The 19,405-nt window shown below is 45.8% G+C and overlaps 1 protein-coding gene across 1 annotated transcript in view; it reads left to right on the forward strand.

Moving 5' to 3' along the window:
• CUNH10orf67 (chromosome unknown C10orf67 homolog) overlaps window positions 1–19,405 on the forward strand; it is an 82,434-nt gene that overhangs the window by 46,995 nt on the left and 16,034 nt on the right. The window contains exons 7-9 of the mRNA XM_045300225.1: window positions 135–193; window positions 8,009–8,074; window positions 18,433–18,492. Coding sequence (XP_045156160.1) covers window positions 135–193; window positions 8,009–8,074; window positions 18,433–18,492 — 185 coding nt within the window. The remainder of the gene's footprint in view (window positions 1–134; window positions 194–8,008; window positions 8,075–18,432; window positions 18,493–19,405) is intronic.

Consider the following 19,405-nt stretch of genomic DNA (forward strand, 5'->3'; position numbering starts at 1 on the left):
TGAAGGTCATAGTCCCGCCAGGACTTGGGTCCACTCTGCCTGCCAGCAGCGAACAGCCTGCCTGGAGCACGCAGTGTGAATGCAGGGGCGTCAGCATGTCATTTCATGGTGGCCTCTCTCTCCTTTGTTCACAGAAGATGAAATTTTCAGTCTGAAAGAGATGGTAGAAAAGGATCAGAAAACCATTCAAAAGGTACTGTATCTCGTTTACATTGATGAATGACTCTTTTAAATTGAAATATCAGCACAATTGGTGACATACCACTCTGTCTGGCTTGTGTTGGGGTGTGGAGAAAAGTTGATTCATACTTTTACTCCCTCCTCATTATTTGGGGAGAGTGACTAGTGTTGAGTAACGATTCCATCTTGAAAAGGAACTAATATTTAGATGCTTCCTTCATTTGGTATAATTGGGCATCTACTTTGTTGGCCATGAGGAACCTCAGAACATCCAAAGATGGACTTAGGTGGTGGAGAGATGTCGATGGGGAAACAAGCAGTCCCAGTTTCAGGTCGGAGCCTGGTTCCTGTTCCCTTTTCTTGAAGCGTCTTGAACAAGCTCAGCACCTCCGCAGGGGTTATCCAGGTGATGAGAAGGCTTTGCTTTTGTGCGTGGTCCTCAATCGGTACCATTAACACATTCTTCCTGTCTGGCAGAGAGCCAAACAAACTGACCTTTGGCTGCCCGGTAAGTGCAGGGGATCCTTGACGTTTCCCAGTGCGTCTAACACAACAGGCTGAAGCAACTCCGCCTTTCCCCACAGAGGTCAGCTGGAGGCGTCTGCTTTGTGCTGGCCCATTCACAGCCCTGAACACACCTTGTTCCTGTCAGCCTTCCCTGCTGACCGTAAGCTCCCTGTGCACACACAGGATGCCGAGCCCGGGGCCTGGTAGAACCCTAGTGCTCAACACAGTGCCTAGCACATGCAGGCCTGCTCTTGAATGAGTAAGATGGAAAGGACTTTTGTTTTCATAAAAGGTACCGTTGAAGACGTCTGTTCCCATACCCCAGTTATTTCACTGATGCATCAAGGTATTCCAGGAACAGAATTCAGTAGGGATTTTTTTTCTTTGTCTGTTTAATGTCATTACAATTATGTTCACCAATATTTGGTGAATATTGTCTGGGGTCTTGAAAGCTTGCAAACAGCCCTCTAAAATACAACTATTGCCTCAGAGCAAAAGAGAAAGAAAGAAACTGGAGACTCAGAAGAAATGGATCTCTAGGACTAATATCCCGCCTGAACCTCGGCCTCATCTCTCCGATTATCAGGAGCTCTGGAGGGTGCCATGCTGCCAGTATGGGCCAAGATAATCAGGGCCACAATAGATGGACTTTGAGAGAGTCCAAGAAAAATGTGGGACAGCACCTCCTCAAAACAAAAACAAAAATTCACCTATAGGACTCTCTGAGCCTAATGCCCTGAGAGTCTTCAAACCTTGAGCCAAAATTAACCCTGACCTCACCTTGTAGCTAAATAACATAATGGTTCAAAAACTAAAGACATGTTACCTTTAGTACAGAAATACTGTGCTCCTATATATAAATATAAATATATATATAACCAAATGGTTCCTTATTATATATATAATATATATTATATATATATAAAATATATATCACCAAATGGTTCCTTATGATATATGTGATATATATCCAAACAGTTAAGGATAGCAACAAAGATGAGAATGTAAAGGAGTCAGGAAACGAGAATAATGGAAATGGAACAAGAGTAGAAATGGGAATGTTCGCACATGGTGAAGAATGTGATGTAAGCCTTCACTGAAAATGCAATAAAATATGGTGGTAGTTACATAATTTCATGTCAACTTCAAGATATCTAAAGGTGTAGGGGTGGAGTCTAGCCTGTCAATCAGGTCACAGCCTGATGGTGCCTCCTTGTGGGCGTGGCCTTCTCATAAGGAGAGTTCTGGGAACTTCCCCCCTTTCTCTCTGCCTTCCTCTTCCTGATGGCTGCTGCGGGCTGCTGCGAGCCCTGTGATGTATGTGGCTGCGTGAGTCTGAAGAGGGACTTATGCACTAGTATCAGACGTATGGACTAACATTGGATTTATGGACTTAATCTAGACTGAGCTGTGATGTTTGCTTGATATATAACTACTTGATATAAAGCTTTCTCTTGCATGTATATGAGTGTCACTGGATTTGTTTCTCTAGTCAATCCAGCCTAACACAAATATTGTTAAATACATCTATTTCAATTTAATGCTGCACTGGCCAGTGGTAATAAGTACACACATATGGCTATCGGAGCCTTGGCATGTGTCAGGGCAAGCACAGAACTGATTTTTTTAAGTTGCCTTTAATTGTTTTATTTTAAATCCAAAATAATTATTAATTTGTTATAAATCCAAAACAAATATTAGTTTGTTATTAAAAAACTCCTCTGTGCTTTGAGTACCTTAGGTATGTGGATCTACTTTTTAGTCTGTAAAAGTTTGAAATCTAAATGCAGATCAGTGAAAATTTTGGTTCCAAACTAAATAGACTTAAGTGAAAAATGCACATGGGTTTCAAGGGCATGGTGTAAACATGTGAACTACCACCCTGATCGTTTTAGATATGGATTGCATGTTGAAATGGTAAGACTTTTAGTATATAACAGGGTAAATAAAATGTATTATTAAAATTAATTTCTCCTAAAAAGCTAAATCTATATATGTGGGTACATATATCGATTATATTTCTACTGGCCATTATATGTGGTACACAAATATTTTTATTTTACCTATGACACAATATATTTCTAACATTTAAGCCAGAGTACAACAGACCTCTAATCAGCATGATCAGATTCTGATCCCACTTTTGTCTTTTTTCTCCTTATATATAAACACTGAAATTCCATGCAGACATTGAATAAAGATACATTCACATTTTGGAACTGAGCAGAAAGACCATGGGTTCCTGCCTTGTTTCTACCACAACAATCAATTATTCCTGTCCCTTATCATCTTCCTTCCATTTTTTCATAAGATTATTAGATTATTATGTAAAGTGTGTTAAGCAGGGTTCTCTAGAGAAACAAAAGCAGGACAGTTATGATTTTATATATATATATATATATATATATATGAAGATAGATTTATGCAGCACAAAGGAATATAACAGGTAATTAGTCCATACAGCAGTACAGAGGGCTCAGTTCAACTCACTTCCATGGAACAGTTAATGTACTGGACATTCTTCAACTCATGAGGGCTGCTGGGTCCAAGGTCAAGGAAGCAGACAGCTGAGTCTTCCCTGGGGCAATGCAGGCAGAGTCCGCCCACAGGCAGCAAACAGTAGGGCGGGTTACCAACAGTTAGCAGCTCCGGAGCTTAGCAAAGCAGGCCCAGATGGGATATCACACTCAAGCAATGCAAGACAACAGGATCCACCAGCCTCAAGCTCAAGTGACAAAGCAGGTCTCAAAGGAACCTCAAGCTCTAGAAACAGGATCCATAGGTTGGCTGTCCCACAGCTAGTGTAGCTCACAAGTTGAGGCAGAGAACCAGCTAAAGCAGCTGCACACTGGTCCGATCACCAGAGAGGCAGCGAGCAAGAAGTGGGCCTTGCCGAACCATTTATCTCTTTGCCCTTATTAATCCCACATGTTTATTGGCCAGGTTGGCACAATAAACTTACCTATCACAACGAAAATAGTGAGATGTGTATGAGTAAGTTAAAAAGAATCGCTATTAGGGACCCAGATGAGACATGCATGGTCTTAACTCTAAATGAAATGCTTTTCAACATGTCTCTGATCAGCGATGGCTGCAGACTTGTTCTCTCAGCTATCCACTTGCCCGAGGCTCATGAGGGTGCCTTCCAAAGAAAAGATCCCATCAAAGCAGTGGCTTCGAGGGGATCTGTGGGGCCAGGTCAATTCAAAGCAGAGAGGTCAGCTCAGAACGTCATGATTGTTGTGAGCATCCCAGAGGGATCATCACCAGGACTTACCAGGAGAAAGGGTTAAGAAGTTGAAGAGTGCTTTGGTGAGAAAGGTGAGGAAAGCTGGGCTGGGGGAGTTCTTCCCATCAAAACACTGCACCTCCTTATCCTTGAGGGCAGCAAGGGCTGTCCTCTGGGAATTATCTTGGGAAAATTGCCCCCACTCACCCTACAACTCTGATCTGCCCCCTTCAGAATCCCCCCACCCCAAATAGACAAAGATCATGGAAAATAAACACTATTTGAGTTTCTCAGGGATACCCAAACCACTGTTTTGATGTGGTGGAAACTGAGAATGCAATAGGGGTGGGGGGTGGGGGGAGCTGGGGGAGGTTAGAGAGATGGAAACACTACTTTCATAGATGCATACCCCTAGAGGGAAGGATATATTGAGACATAATTGCTTCACACTTCGGTAATTTCATGTAGTAAAAACGTGTATGATTTTGTAGCAATGCTTTGTAAACTTGAAAGCGTACTAAACTTTGTTGGGCACCTTAGAGAGGGTATTAGCTGCTCTTATCCAATGCCCTTCACTAAACTCATCAATCCAGCAATTCCCCTTCATTTCAGGCTCTGTGCTACTTTTGGTGACATCCACCTTGATTCCTCCTGTGGAGGAGCTTTGGTGATATACTGGGTGATGCATTGGCCTGGTAACTACAAGATTGGCGGTTCGAATCCACCTGCAACTCCTTTCTGCTCCCATAAAGATTGACAGCCTCAAGAAACCCATGGGGTGGGGGGAGTCCACCCTATCCTATATGGTTTCTATGACTCAGAATTGCCTGGGTGGCCATGCGTCAGAGTTAGAGTTTGGGTGGAGGCGTCTGGTCTAGTGTGAGAAGTGAAAACCATGGGGTATTGTGGTGGACGGTGACATCATCAAGGTTGGTGTCACCCAGTTCTGTAACCCATATTGCCATGCCCCCACCCCTTACTGTGGACCACTTCATATACTAGACCACAAAGAACACTTAGTGTGGTTTATTATCCGTTTCAATCACACAGTAACACCTGACACCACTACAAATTGCTGAAGTCTAATATTTCTTGTAAGAAAATTTACGGTGTGGACACTAACCATGAAACTGTTTTGGTAAAACCGTTCTGCATTGAAGTAGAACATGATTCGTTATATTAGCCACAGTAACTAAGCAGACACTTTAAAGTTCTTCCCACTGTTCCTTTAATTACTACTTTATTCTCCCCACTCCACCACCACCACCCCCAAAATTATTGATACAGATTCACAAATACACAATCATGTAGCTAAAACACCTGAACCTTTGACAAACGTAGCAACCATCACAGCACAAGAGCAGCGGCATATGCTTATGGTTACAGGCAGACCAATCCACGTGGGTCAAAGCACCGTTCCAAAAACATGCACCTGACCCAAGCCACCGGATTTTTCAGTTGCCTCAAATTCATGTGAAAGTTGGGCATTGAATAAGGAAGCCCGAAGACTTGAAGCATGGTACTTGTGAAGAATATTGAAAGGATCATGACTGCTAACTGCAAATGGAAAGCCACCACTTGGGAGAGTGGTGGGGCCTTCTACGTCCCCCAAGAGTCAGTCTCAGAAACCCACAGGAGCAGTTCTACCTTGTCCTAGAGGGCTGCTATGAGCCAGCGTCGACTTGATGGCAGGGACTTTGCTTTGGGTTTTATAGAGCTGGAGGTTAGTGGTTCAAACCCACCAGTGGCTTCACAGAAGAAAGACGAGGCTGCCTGCTTCCTTCACATCACAGCATCACATGGGAAGCCCTGTGGAACGTTCTCCTCCACCCTCTGGGTGTTGCTGTGAGCTGGGCGTGGCTCCGTGGCAATGGGTTTGATGTTTTAGGTGCTGAGCAGGAAGAAAAGCAGGAGGAGGGGCCTCAGGGAAGTCCAGGCCAGAGCTGATCTCAAAAAGGAAGAAGCAATTTGCTCTATGTCAAATGCCGCAGGCAGGCTAGTGGGACAGTTGATGCAAGTCCTATTCCTGGGACCGTGGAAGCAGAGCCGAGACTGGTGAGCTGAGCAGGGTGGTGAGGGTGCTGAAAGCAGGACCTGGCGGAGGAGGCGCAGTTTTCTGGGAAACTCGGCTGTGCACGGCTAGGGTGCCACGGGGGAGGGAGTCGTTGCAGAGGGCACATGAAGGAGGGTCGTCTGTTGTGGTTGTTTTTTAAAGACAAACCTGTAGCACTTATAAGTCATGGTGAAGGGAAGGTGAAAAGAAAGCAGAGGGGCAGAGTTAACTGCTGAGACACCTGAGACAGGAAGGGTGTGGGTAAGGAGCGGCACCCACTGGAAACTAGGTGGCCGTTCTTTGCTGACCACGGTCTGATGACTGCCAAGGTATACAGACTTTTTTGGTCCCCTTCCCTTATTCCTTTCTCTCACCCTGACCTTGAACTTCCCAGGTCTTCGGCTGCGCCACACTGAACAGTGGTGAGGATGACACAGGCAGGGGTTTGTTCTGTTGGGCGTTGGGTCCTCATGGCGTAGAGCCAACACTTGTCACCTATCAACAACAGCAATTCATGGTTTTAAGTTTATAAATACGTGATAACAGATCAAAACCAACGTTTGCATGTCATCTGCGGCTACAACACAGACCACCGCCATCCACTGCCATCTAGTAGGTTTGGGCTCGTGGAGACCCTGTAGGACAGGGCAAAAGTGCTTTTGAGAGTTCCCCAGACTGTAAATCTTCATAGGAGCAGGCAGCCTCCTCTGTGTGCAGAGGAACAACTGGAGGGCTTGAACTGTCAAACCTGTGGTTAGCAGCCCATTGCTCACCCACTGCACCAGTAGGGTTCCTTCTCTACAAGCAATGCAGGGTAAATAGCAACTATTTCAAGTCTGTTAATGCATGGGTAGCCTCACAGGCTGAACAGGTAGGAAGAAGAGCGTGAGTATAGCCATGAATACATCCACATTTGATATTTGTGTATGTGTATTTGCCTTGGCTATGAATATCTCCATGAAGATGATGGGGCCTATGGGGGTGGGAAGGGGTGGCAACGTTATAGAAAGTTCTTAGATAGAAACTCCTCAAGGAATGGGTCGTTGGGCCTGGGAAACCAGGACCATAGCCGTGAAGAACACCCACGCTGACTGGCCATAATTCAGGTCACAGAGACAGGGTTCGATGATGGCGAGTAGCCACTGGGGTCCTACAAGCTCCTGAACAGCCATCTAAGTGGCAACTACTGGTCTCCCCCAGCTTGGAGGAAAGACAAATGATGAACATTGAAAGACATATAGAAACATTTAGCCCAATGGACTAGCAGACCACACAATCACCAGCCTTCAACGTGGAACAAGATCCTGAAGGAGATGAGGCGTATCGGTTGGATAGAGATAGTTGGAACTCCCATGACCCCGGACCTTAGTCACCTGTGGTTCTGGGAATGAACTCACTACAGTTGTGAGAATAACCGACTATCTAAGCTCAAAGGGCAACACTGGTCCAACGACAACATATGGAGACTTAGGAATGCTGGAGGGATGGAAGGATGGAAGCAGGAACACAGGGAGAGAGTGGGGAAAGTGGTGGCACAGGGGATTGCAATAGAGAAGCTGGAGCAAAGGCTCGACTCCATATCATAACCGACATTTCATTAGTACAGTGGCCCTGCGACATAAAGCTTTGATGCCTTTTTCAGCCTGTGCGAACACGTGGCTGGATGCCCACGAAAATGTCGCAGAAAACCAAAGGTAAGAAGCACATCACATAAAAATTAAAACCAAATTGCTTTTGTGGCCAAATTTGCACTTGCTTCAGTAGGTATCCGTGTCACATTTAGGGGGGGTTGGAAGAGGCAGTTGTCAACCAAGAGGTAGCTTTTGTATATCTTTTGCTAGCTTATATCATACTGATAAAATGATTTCTAAGAGAATATCTCACAATCATTTAATTTTCCCTTTGATACTCGAATTCATCCCCCCTACCCCCCTTACCCTACTATTTAGGATCAAAATATGTTTCAGTAAGTTCTATTGAGGAGGAATTCCAGGTGTTCTGGAACATTCCTCAGAATGTAATATTCTTCTCTGTTTCAGTTAATGGAGGCACGTGAGAGAATAAGAGTTGAACTGGAAAATGAAAAATCACTTGTTCAAGAAATGGTAAGGCGATTTATACTTTCTTCCTAATGAATAGCCAGAGTTGGGAATTTAATCATGACATTTTATCCACCTTCTTTGTGAATGTTGCATTCAGGATTCCTTTTGCCTTTCTAAATGAGCAGGATGTAGGCTGGCTGTGTCCACGAGCACTTTCAAATGACCCCTGTCAAGAAAACCGTTGGCTTCATACTGTAATACGTATATACCTACTTTGTAGAAGAGTCTCACCTGGAAACTAGTATTCTCATTTAAAACCATGTGCAAGATGTTTGCTCAAGGAAACATAAGTCCAACATTTTGAAAGATTTGCTATTTTTAGTTACAAATTGCCGTCAATGGCAAGACAAACAATGGCCCAGCGAGTTATTTTGGCATTCTGTGTTGGTCTCATAAGAAAACACTGCCTTTTTATGTTCTTTGAAGAGAACTTTCCAGGCGGCTGGTCTTTTATTTTATGAGTTGACTACCCCCCCACCCCCCAGCCACCACCCCCAGCCTCACCCCACCCTCACACACAATCCCCTGCTCCCTCCCCCCCATTATGGTGCTGTACTTTGGCTTTCAACTGATCACCATGAGCGTGCCTTTGTTACAGTCAACTGACTGTGTTTATTATGACAAAAAATAGAACGCAGCTTGACTTGCGTCCTAAATGTGCCTGCAAAGAATATGAGACTGTTTCGAAGAGAAAGGGTCGGTCATAGGCAATCAACACCACGGCAGATACTGAAACGCTCACTCCCTTACAGCTTGTCACACTTTGTGCCAAGTCATGACTGGTCCTCTCGCTCTGTTTTGTGACTCTCGGCACCATGTGTTGGGGGCTCCTTGTCATGGCAATGAATGCACAACAATGCCCGGGGGTCACAATGCAGCTCTATGAAGCCAACTTGGGAATGCAGGAAGCGAAGACCACGGTGGCCCCCGACGCACAAAGCTCATGTGCTGAACAGACGCGTGATTCGTAACCCTTCTTCACTTTTTAAAAACTACCTGGCAGAGAAACATAGCCCCCATCCACCCACCCACGCCATTTGGGTACATGTGGGTGGGTACGCCTAACCCCACCCACACAGAGTCCAGGCTTTTGTGTCTAAAAACATATAGCTGCACGTGCACATGGTCTTGGAAACTGAAAGTGATTTTTAGAGCGTGGGGAGCAAACTTTATACGGAACCGTGTGTTTGGCCGAAGTGATGGCAAAGTTTGTTCAACTTACTGGATCCGTGGGTTCGTGCCTGCACTAGAAGCAAACCCCACACCCTTGAAATGACTTCTGCTCCTTTATTTTAACTGGTGCTGTTGTATGGTCACCAGGGGGACCAATCACATCTTATTTTATGGTTCAAGTTTGTAGGCGCCCCCAGCTTGTTGCCCAGCAGCAAAATTCTGCAGCACACACTCCATCGCAGCCCGGGCGCCTGCCAGGAGGCTTCACATGGCTCTGGCGGTTCTTGTTTGCAGTTTGTAGTTTATGGGCTAGGTTCGTGTGACCAACGTTTTGGTCAATCTCTTTTGGTCCAAAGAGGTCTCTATTCCAGGACACACCCCCACCATTGCTAGCTGGCATGCTGCTGCTCTTCCTGCTGAAGCAAGCTGCACTCGATTGCAGGCTTTGGTGCTTGCTCACCACAGTGTTTTCTTCAGGAGGAGGTGTGATTGCTCTGAGTTGGTGGAAGGTGGGAGAAGGCCCAGAGTCCTTTTGTAAAGTTTAAAAAAAAACAAAAACCTCCCTGGCCTAAGGGTTTCTGTTTCATGGCTGCCTATTTCCGTTTCCCACCACAAGTTATTCTCTGACCTGATAAGAGCTTAGAAAGTCAAAGACCTGGTGGTGAAAAGCCACCATCGGTGCATCCAGGTAAGCAATGAACTGTAGAGAGACCCTATTCTTTGACTGGATTTGGGGGAACCCTATTAACTAGGGCTAGATCTTCCTATTAGCTCCCTGTTGAACAGAGAAGCTTTCGTTTATCTGAAGCTAACCCAACGGAGGGGCCTTGTGTTAGTCCAGATAGACTAGGGAAACTGATCCAGAGAGATACTCGTATGCGTAGGAGAGAAGTTTATGTTAAAGAGCAATTGCCCATTAAGAAAACATTCCAACCCAGTCCAGAGCCACATCATAAGTCTGATATTACCCCATATGTCAATATTGGTCCACACATTCCTCTTTAGACTCACACAATGATGCTGAATGCAGGAAGACCACAGGCCAGTGGGTAGAAAGTCTTGCGGATCCAGTGGTGGTGGAAGCATCTCAGTGCTGGCGTGGGTCTCCCCGTGGCTCCTCCAACTCTAAGGTTCTGGCTCCATCAGAATAGCTTCATGTGGCTTGTCATCAGGAATGTCTCAGAGGAAAAGGGTGCGTCTAGCCTCCAGCGAGCTATTTATCTCCATGGCACCTCTAAATGAGGTCATCAAGCTGCGACCTGATTGACAGGCTAGACTCTACCCCTTCATAAGTTGGCGGATTATCTAACTGCCACGGGCCTCATAAGAAATGTGCCAGGATTCAACTCTTGGCTTGAAATGAGTTTCCATCGGGTTGGTCTCAGTGTCTCCATTTCAGGGACAACCTAGGCTCAAGATAGGGAGGGGGAACACATGTTGCTCCAGCTCCTTGGTCTGGGAGCACAGCACCAAATTATTGCTGTGTTAGTCGGGGTAGACCAGAGAAACAAATTCATAGACACTCGTGTGTATGAGAAAGAGCTTTATAGACAAGAGCAATGCAATATTGAGAAAACATTCCAGCCCAGTCCAGATCCAGTCCATAAGTCTGAGATGAGCCCAGATGTCTGATACCAATCTGTAAATTCCTCTTCAGACTCACACAACACATGCAATGACGCCAAATGCAGGAGGATCGCAGGCCAGTGGGTGGAAAGTCTTGTGGATCCAGTGGTGATGGAAGCATCTCAGCGCTGGCAGGGGTCTCCATGTGGCTCCTTCAGCTCCAGGGCTATAGCATAGCTCCACGTGTCTTGTCATCAGGAATGCGAAGCAGAGAGTCTGTGTGTCGTGTCCTGGTAGGAAGATAGGAGTTCCCAGAATCCTCAGAAGGCCATGTCCACAAAGAGACCTTCTTGGCTGTGACCTGATTGACAAGCTAGACTCTACCACTGTCACAAGTTGACAGTAGATTATGTAACTGCCACAATCATTGTGGTGTGACTTGGTCCTCTCATGGGGCTCCCTGTGAGCTGAGGTCTTTCTGAGTCCCACTTCAAGTCTGCCTGATAATGCTACATATAACTTGGGGCTGTTTGGGCCTCTAGCTGGGGAATTGATGATTTGGGCGGTCCAGCAGACATTTAATGTAATCAGATACATCGATGAACTGCTTTGCCCAGGACTTGCTAGTTGATGAAATGAAGATTATTGTTATAGCCCTTTCATCCTACTGTCGCCACTGTTCTGAAATTGCCGTTCCACGGGTGGAGTTTGACTGCTTTACCAATGGCTTACGCCATATGGCTGAGAACAACTCTTAAACCAAGGAGGTGTTCAGAGGTGATCTTTGATGATCTGGGAATAAGACCTCTTAATAGTGGGGCAATAATGGCTCGGTGGTAGAATTGTCACTTTCTGTGTGGGAAACACTGCCAGTCAAGGTCCCTCGTGCACAACCCCCTGTGTGTTGCCCTGATGCTGACCGGGTTCAGCAGAGGGTCCAGACTGAGACAGCGATGTTCCTAATCTTTTATGTCCCGATCATCATCCTGTGACTGCTCTATTCCCTGGTTCTGTCTCTCGGACACACCACTCAGACAGAAGGTTCCACTAATAGGTTCCAGCGAACAGAAACCCCCTGGTGTCCAGGAGATCCTACCTTGTGGCTCCTCTCCAGGACAAAACAGAACTGTTTCCAGGGGTTGTGAGGGTGGACATCTAGAATTCCCCCTATGGCGTAACCTCCGTGGTTTCAGCCTCTCACCTTTTGGTTAGCAGCCCAACACTCAGCCCGCTGTGCCAATAAGACATCGTTGATCACCGTGAATGCCAGCTTGGGCAGGAACATTCCATCCTCGAGTTTTTACTGGAGAGAATTATCATTTATCTCACAAAGTGGTGGCTAAGATAAATGCTTACTATAGACAGTATTGTTGTATTCTTAGAGGCACCCTGGTGGCATAGTGGTTACATCTTGGGCTGTGATCCACAAGGTCAGAAGTTTGAAACCAGCAGCTGCTCCATGGGAGAAAGTTATTTCTACCTCTGTAAACCGTTACAGTCTCAGATACTCACAGAGGCCATTCTCCCCTGTCCTACAGGGCTGCTATGAGTCAGCATTGACTCAGCGGCCATGAGTTTGGCCTTGGTTTTGAGAGGCAATGAAAGGGGCCCATATTACTAGAGCATGTAAGATGAGTATAAAGTTTACTGGCTTCCAATGAACTATTGGAGAAGCAGCGGCGAGAACACAATCTCTTGCTCCTTTATTCTCCCACCAAGAAGCAAGGCGTTACCATGCAGAACACTGTAGGAGAAAGACCCCACTTCCATGCCAGTTTATACATTAATGAGACGCTAGTGCGTTCGGTGATAATGGGAGCTTTCTAGCCAGGGGAATGTCCTTCTCAAACAAGGAACACCCAGAGTTCAGCTGAAGGGGTGGCACACCATGCCACCAGTAACCATAGGAGTCCTGCAGGCCTTCCAGAGACTAACTTCCCCCCTGCCACGCCAAAGCGCTGCCCAGCTCTCAGACTGATGGAGGGTACGGAACTACGAGGGCCTTGGGTTTAGGTATGGAAAGTGCAAAGGTTCTCCTTTCCTCCTCGGAGATAAGAGGGCCACTTGTTAGTCTCGTCTCCCATTGTTGGGGAAAGCAGTGACCACAGCTGATGACAGGGTCAACTCATGCTGGTTTTCCCAAGGACGTCCCCAGTTTTAGTACTCAATCTGGGACCATGGAAACTCTTCAGTCCCGGACAAATGAAGGCAGTTGGCCACCCTGGTGCCTGGAGACCAGGAATTCCTATTAGTTAGTGCAGGGATACCAGGCACATTTAATGAATTTTTAAAAAACCAATAATTGATCACTGATGCATCCATCCCAATGTATTAAACTGATCCGGAGGTAGCATTCAAGGTCTGTGAGAGTGAGGGTCCCAACATTTACTACTAATCATACAGATGCTGATTACTAGGGGAAAATTTCTCGTCATCAGTCAGTTCCAACTCATAGCGACCCTATTCACAACAGAATGAGACCCTGCCCTCCCCTGCGACATCCTCACACTGTCCTGATGTTTGAGCACCTTGATGCAGCCACTGTGTCCATCCATCCGTCTCCTCGCTTCGCCTGAACCTCTGCTTCACCAAGTGTGATGTCCTTTCCAGGGACCGGTCTTCTCCTAGTGATAACATGTCCAAAGTATGAGAGACAGTCTCACCATCCTCGCTCCTAAGCAGCCTTCTGGTTGTACTTTTTCAAGCTCCTCTTGAAGTGTGATGCTGTCTGTGATGGGAGAATAGCTATTCCCAAACAGGGAAATCCAGGTAATGTAGCTATTATTCAAATTTATACAACCATTAAAGCTAGTGATGAAGACATTAACGTATTCTATTGAGGTCTTCAGGACCCCTGGTGACACAGTAGGTAGGTGTTGGGCTGCTGACCGCAAGGTCAGCAGTTCAAAACCACCAGCCACACTGGGAGAGAAAGACGGGCCTTCTTACTTCTCTAAAGAGGTACAGTCGTGCAGGGACAGTTCCACCTGTTCTGTGGGGTCAGTATGTGTTGACATCAACTCCATGGCTGAGAGTTTAGTTTGGGTTTAACACTGTTTTCCCTCTGAAATTGATCAAACACACAATGAACATGCATTAATAATTATTGGTGATTGGAAGGCAAAGTTGGAAACAAAGAGGAAGGAACAGTAGTTGGGAAATATGGCCTTGGCGATAGAAATGAGCTGGAGCTCCCGTGATAGACTTCTGCAAGGACAGTGACCTCCTCGTTGCCAGGTCCTCTTTTCAACCACACAGAAAGCAGCCGTCCACATGGACTTCTTCAGAAGAAGACATGGAAATCAAACGGACTACGCGTGTGGGAAGACATGATGGAGCAGCTCCATAATAAAACGTTGCTAAAAGGGGGCCAGGGACAGATTGTGGAACAGACCATCAATTGTTCATAGGTAAGTTCAAGTTCAAGCTGAAGAACATGAAAACAAGTCCAGGAGAGCCGAAATACAACCTGGAGTCTATGCCACCTGCATTTTGAGACTGTCTCAAGAGCAGCGAGGATGCATGGAGCCCTAATGACAGAGACCTGATGGGCAGTGGGGCTGGCATCCAGAACACCAGACAGGAAGAAAGCACAGGTGCGCTACAAAGACAGGAAAGAAAGACAAGATGAACGTGGATGTCAGAAGAGACTCGGAAACTAGCTCTCCATCCCAGAGTAGCTAAAGCACATGGAAGAAACGATAAAGTCCAAGCACTGAACAGAACATTTCAAAGGGTGACTTGAGAAGACGAAGCCGACTATGATAATGAAATGTACACAGCCCTGGAGGTAGAGAATCAAGCAGGAGGAACGCGCTCAGCATAATGTAGATGGAAAGCGTTGAAGAAAATAGCCACTCCTTGAGTTGCAACATTGAAAGAGTCTATGAGCAAAATATGGAACAATACCAGAAGCGTCCAACAAAGATGCAAAGAACCCCAAAAGTCAGTGCACCAAAAAAAGAACTAGTAGACCTTCAACCGTTTCAAGAAGTAGACATAAGAGCAAGAACCAGTGGTACTTAGCAGAGAAGCTCAAGCTTCATGGAGGGCCCTAGCCCAAAACGAGGCTTTAGGGATTGATGGGATACCAATTGAAATGTTTCAACAAGCTGATGAAGCGCTCAGCCATCGAGACAAAGAAGTTTGGAAGGCAGCTTCTTGGCTAACTGACTGGCAGAGATCCACAATTATACCCATTTCAAAGAAAGGTGACCCAACAGAATGATGGAACAGCGACATTAATATCGCATGCAAGTAAAATGTTAATGAAGATCATCCAACAATGGTTGCAGCAGTCCATTAACAGGGAGCTGTCAGACAGAAATTCAAGTGCATTTCTGAAAAGGACATGGACTAAAGGGATATCATTGCTTACATCAGATGAATCTTGGCTGAGTGCAGAGAATACCAGAAAGATGTTTATTTGTGTTTTATTTTTTTGGCTCTGCAAAGTCATTCAACTGTGTGGACCATAACAAGTGATGGCTAGCCTTGAGAAGAAATGGAATTCCAGAACACTTCATTGTGCTCGTGCAGAACCTGTACGTGGATCAAGAGGCAGAACAGAACACAGGAATAGTGCATTATTTAACATTAAGGAAGGTTCTCATCCGGTTGCATTCTGCTTGCTCCATCTGTATGCCAGCAAATAATCAGAGAAGCTGGACTGTATGAAGGAGGGTGTGGCATCAGATTGGGAGAAGCCTTTTGGATGCGGATGACGTGATTTTGCTTGTTGAAAACGAGGAGGACTTGAAGCACTTGCTGACAAAGATCAAGGATTGCAACCTTCAGTGTGGATTACAACTCAATACTAAGACAATTAAAATCCTCACCAATGGTTCGATTAGTAACCTGTGGGTCGCGGCCTCTTTGGGTGGGTGGGTATGTGTCAAATGACCCTTTCACAGGGGTCGCCTAAGACCATCGGGAAACATATTTCCAATGGTCTTAAGAAGGAGACACCACAACTCTATCTGTCTCCAGGAGGGTCCACCCACATGCAGATATGCTGATCCGGTGAGAAAGAAGCTATCTCAACGTTGGCACTGACGTTGGCTTTAACGCATACTGTTGCAAAATGTAGCTATGCAGTTTATTGTTGTTATATTAAGACTGTTACCCATGCCACACTGTGCTCCAAGACAAAATTTCATTTATTTGTCATTACAAATATTGTTTTTGTGATGAATCACTATGCTTTAATGATGTTCCGTTTGTAACAATGAAAATACATCCAGCGTGTCAGATATTTACATGACAATTCATAACAGTAGCAAAATTACAGTGATGAAGTAGCAACGAAAATAATGTTATGGTTGTGTGGTGGGGGGGGGGGTCACCACAACATGAGGAATGGTATTAAAGGGTCACGGCATTAGGAAGGTTGAGAATCACTGCACTGTGAGAAGTAGCAAAAAGAGTGAAGTTGTTCAGGATTTCACGTTGCTGGGATCCACAATCAATTGTCATAAATGCGGAAGTCAAGATATGAAATGCTACCCATGGTCTGCTGCACAAGACTTCTTTAAAGAGCTGTCACTTGGAGGACTCTGGTGGGCCTGACCCATGTCAGGGTATTTTCAACTGCCTGATAGGCATGTGAAAGTTGACCGTTGAATAAGGAAGACAGAGAAACATTTCTTGTATTTGAAGTATGGTGCTGGCCAAACATATTGACCAGACTGACAGAAGAACAAACAAATCTGTTTCAGAAGTACGGCCAGAATGCTCCTGAGAGGCAAGGACGGTGGGACTTCATCTCATGTCCTTTGAGCCTTATCAGGAGAGACCAGTCCCCTGGAAAGGGACATCATGCTTGGTAAAGCAGAGGGCCATCGACAAAGACATCTTTGGACAAGATGGACTGACACCGTGGCTCCAACAGTGGGGCCAAACATCAGGGCAATTGCGAGGCTGGCGCAGGAGCAGGCGATGTTTTCGAGAGAGTGTTGCTATCGATGAGCTGGAGCAGTCTAAACAGCACCTAGCAACCATCACACCTGGTTTTGTCCTTTCCTCAAGAGAGGCCTTTCCTGACCACTCCATCCATCTAAGCCAGTCCTACCTGTGGAGAGCTTCCTTTGCTATCTACCCTGCTTATCACTGCATACGCAGCATCTTCTGTAAAGAGGTTATGAGAAGTTGCTTGTTGCATACATGCATACATATTTTAAAGTTCCTGCCAAGCCAACCCTGACTCCTGGCAACTCCACATGTGTCAGAGTACAATTGTGCTCCGTGGAATTGCCAGTGGCTAAGTTTTCAGGAATAGTTTGCCAGGCCTTTCTTCTGAGGTGCATCTGGATGCACGTGAACTTCCAACCTGCTGGCTGTCAGCTGCTTCTCACCCCCCGGGGATTTCACTTCTGGTATAATGCCTGGCACCTAGTGTTTACTTAGGGTATGCTTTTTAAGTGAATGAGGGGTGTTTTGTTAAATTTGTTAGCAATTTCTTATAACATTGTGGAGGAAATCACGCTCAAACTACTGTAATGAAGCAGAACTATAATAGTACCTTTGTGTCCATGTGTACTGAGACTGTCTATGCGCCAGTCTTTCATGTGCATGAGTGACTGGCCTCCTGGACTACAGAAAGTCGTGCAGTAGGCCTGTTTTACATAGGTAAAAGATATTTTTGAAAGCTCCGTCGCTGTGCAGACATCAGTGAGATTAACCATTCACTTCTCATCCTTCTTTAATTGAACACTCAGACGAGTCAGACTGAAAGCCACTGGCCTTGCTCACAGTGCATAACAGGGTTGATAGACTTCACTTTATGTCTAGAAATTAGAATTGACATTTTAAACTAAAATTTCCTTCATCGCATCATTAAGTTTTGACTATGAAACTTTCTAACATTTCTTTTAAAAAAAAGACCCGGTACCTTAGTCACCCTTCAGGCCTGGGACGGAACACCACTTCGTATTAAGTGAATAACTGTGTTCTTCTGGTTGCAAATACATTTTCTTTTAAAATTCATATTATAACTCAAATCCCATCATAGGATTGGCAGTCCAGTGATTCAAAACATTATTCTTTGAGGTAGTTACATAATCTGTTGCCAATTTGAAACTTAAGAGAAGGGGTGGAGTTTAGCCTGTCAATCAGGTCATGGCTTGATGACCTCATTTGGAGGCGCTAAAGAGATAAATAGCTTGCTGGAGGCAGGACACATGCTCACTCCCTGGGAGACATTGCAGTTGATAAGACACATGGACATAGCTAGTGCCCTAGAGCTGGAGGAGCCATGTGGAGAACCCCTGCCAGTGCTGAGATGTTCACAATGTCACTGGATCCACAAGACTTCCCACCCACTGGCCTATGATCTTCCTGCAGTTGGCGTCATTGCATGTGTTTTGTGAGTCTGAAACTTTATAGACTGATATCAGATATATGGGTTAATATCGGACTTATGGACTTGATCTGGACTGGACTGGGATGTTTTCTCAATATTCAACTGCTCTTGGATATAAAGCTCTTTCTTATATGCATGTGAGTGTCTCTGGATTTGTTTCTCTAGTCTATCCGGACTAAGACACTCTTTGTAAATGAGTTTTCTAGGAAACCCTTCTCTTAATCTTTGCAGGTAATAATAATCTGAACCTTCGTTTTTACAGGTTAATAAACAGAAAGAAAATGCAGAAACAAGGAAAATAAGTGAAACCATGGGCTTTAAGGTCTGCATTTAAGTTCTTTTTTCCTTTCCCTTTCTTTTCCCTTTGCCTTGTCTCGGCTTCTCTCCTTTGGGCATCTCGGTTGAAGAACCCATCTCCCTGCCTTCGAGCCCATTCTGACTCTCAGTGACCCTCTAGGACAGGGTAGAACTGCCCCGCGGGGGTTTCATGACGGAAAGGTTTTATGGTACTAGAAAGCTGCGTCTTTCTCCTGTGGAGAGACTGGTGGGTTTGAACTGCCCACCTGGAGGTTAGCAGTCCAGCGCTTATCCCACCATGCCATCAGGGCTCCACCTACCATGCCACCGCTTTCCGTTTTCCAACAAGGTTTGGCATGTTGTCTCCCTCATTGCCACCGGGCCAGGGCTGGAGCAGACAGAGTAGAACACGTGGCCGATGTGTTTCAGAGGCTGTCACCCGTCATGGGAACAGAACGCCTCACCTGTCTCCAGTGCTGCAGTGGAATGGGGGTTCAAACGGCTTGGCTATCGGCAGCCACCCAACACCGAAGCCACCATGCCAAAACTTACATTTGATACCAAACAAGCATGCTTGAGAGTGAAGCAAGAAGTGTGGATGGGAGTTCAGGAGGACTGTTGTGGGTCATGAGGGGGAACGGAGGGGGTGCAAGCAAAACAGAGCGAGGCACGCTTAAGGAGCTGATGTCCTGTGGGGAGCACGGGTCCTTAGGTTCCATGACCTCCCTCATCAGTTTCCTTCCTACCATCAAGTAACATCCAAACCTCAAGCTACCCCCCTCACCCCACTCCACAAAGACTCCACCTTCCTGAGGCCTTCAAAGGAGCTTGGCCTTTGGCTAGGGTTTGCTTCATACACAGAGACCACCGTTGGAAGGAGTAGAGATCAGAGTGCAGCCCGCAAATTAAGCCAGGGCCAGAGGCACAGCGAGGTAGTC

Source organism: Echinops telfairi, unplaced genomic scaffold (genome assembly GCF_000313985.2).
Source record: "Echinops telfairi isolate 266 unplaced genomic scaffold, ASM31398v2 ScPeMD7_7461;HRSCAF=8499, whole genome shotgun sequence".
NCBI classification, from domain to species: Eukaryota; Metazoa; Chordata; class Mammalia; order Afrosoricida; family Tenrecidae; genus Echinops; species Echinops telfairi.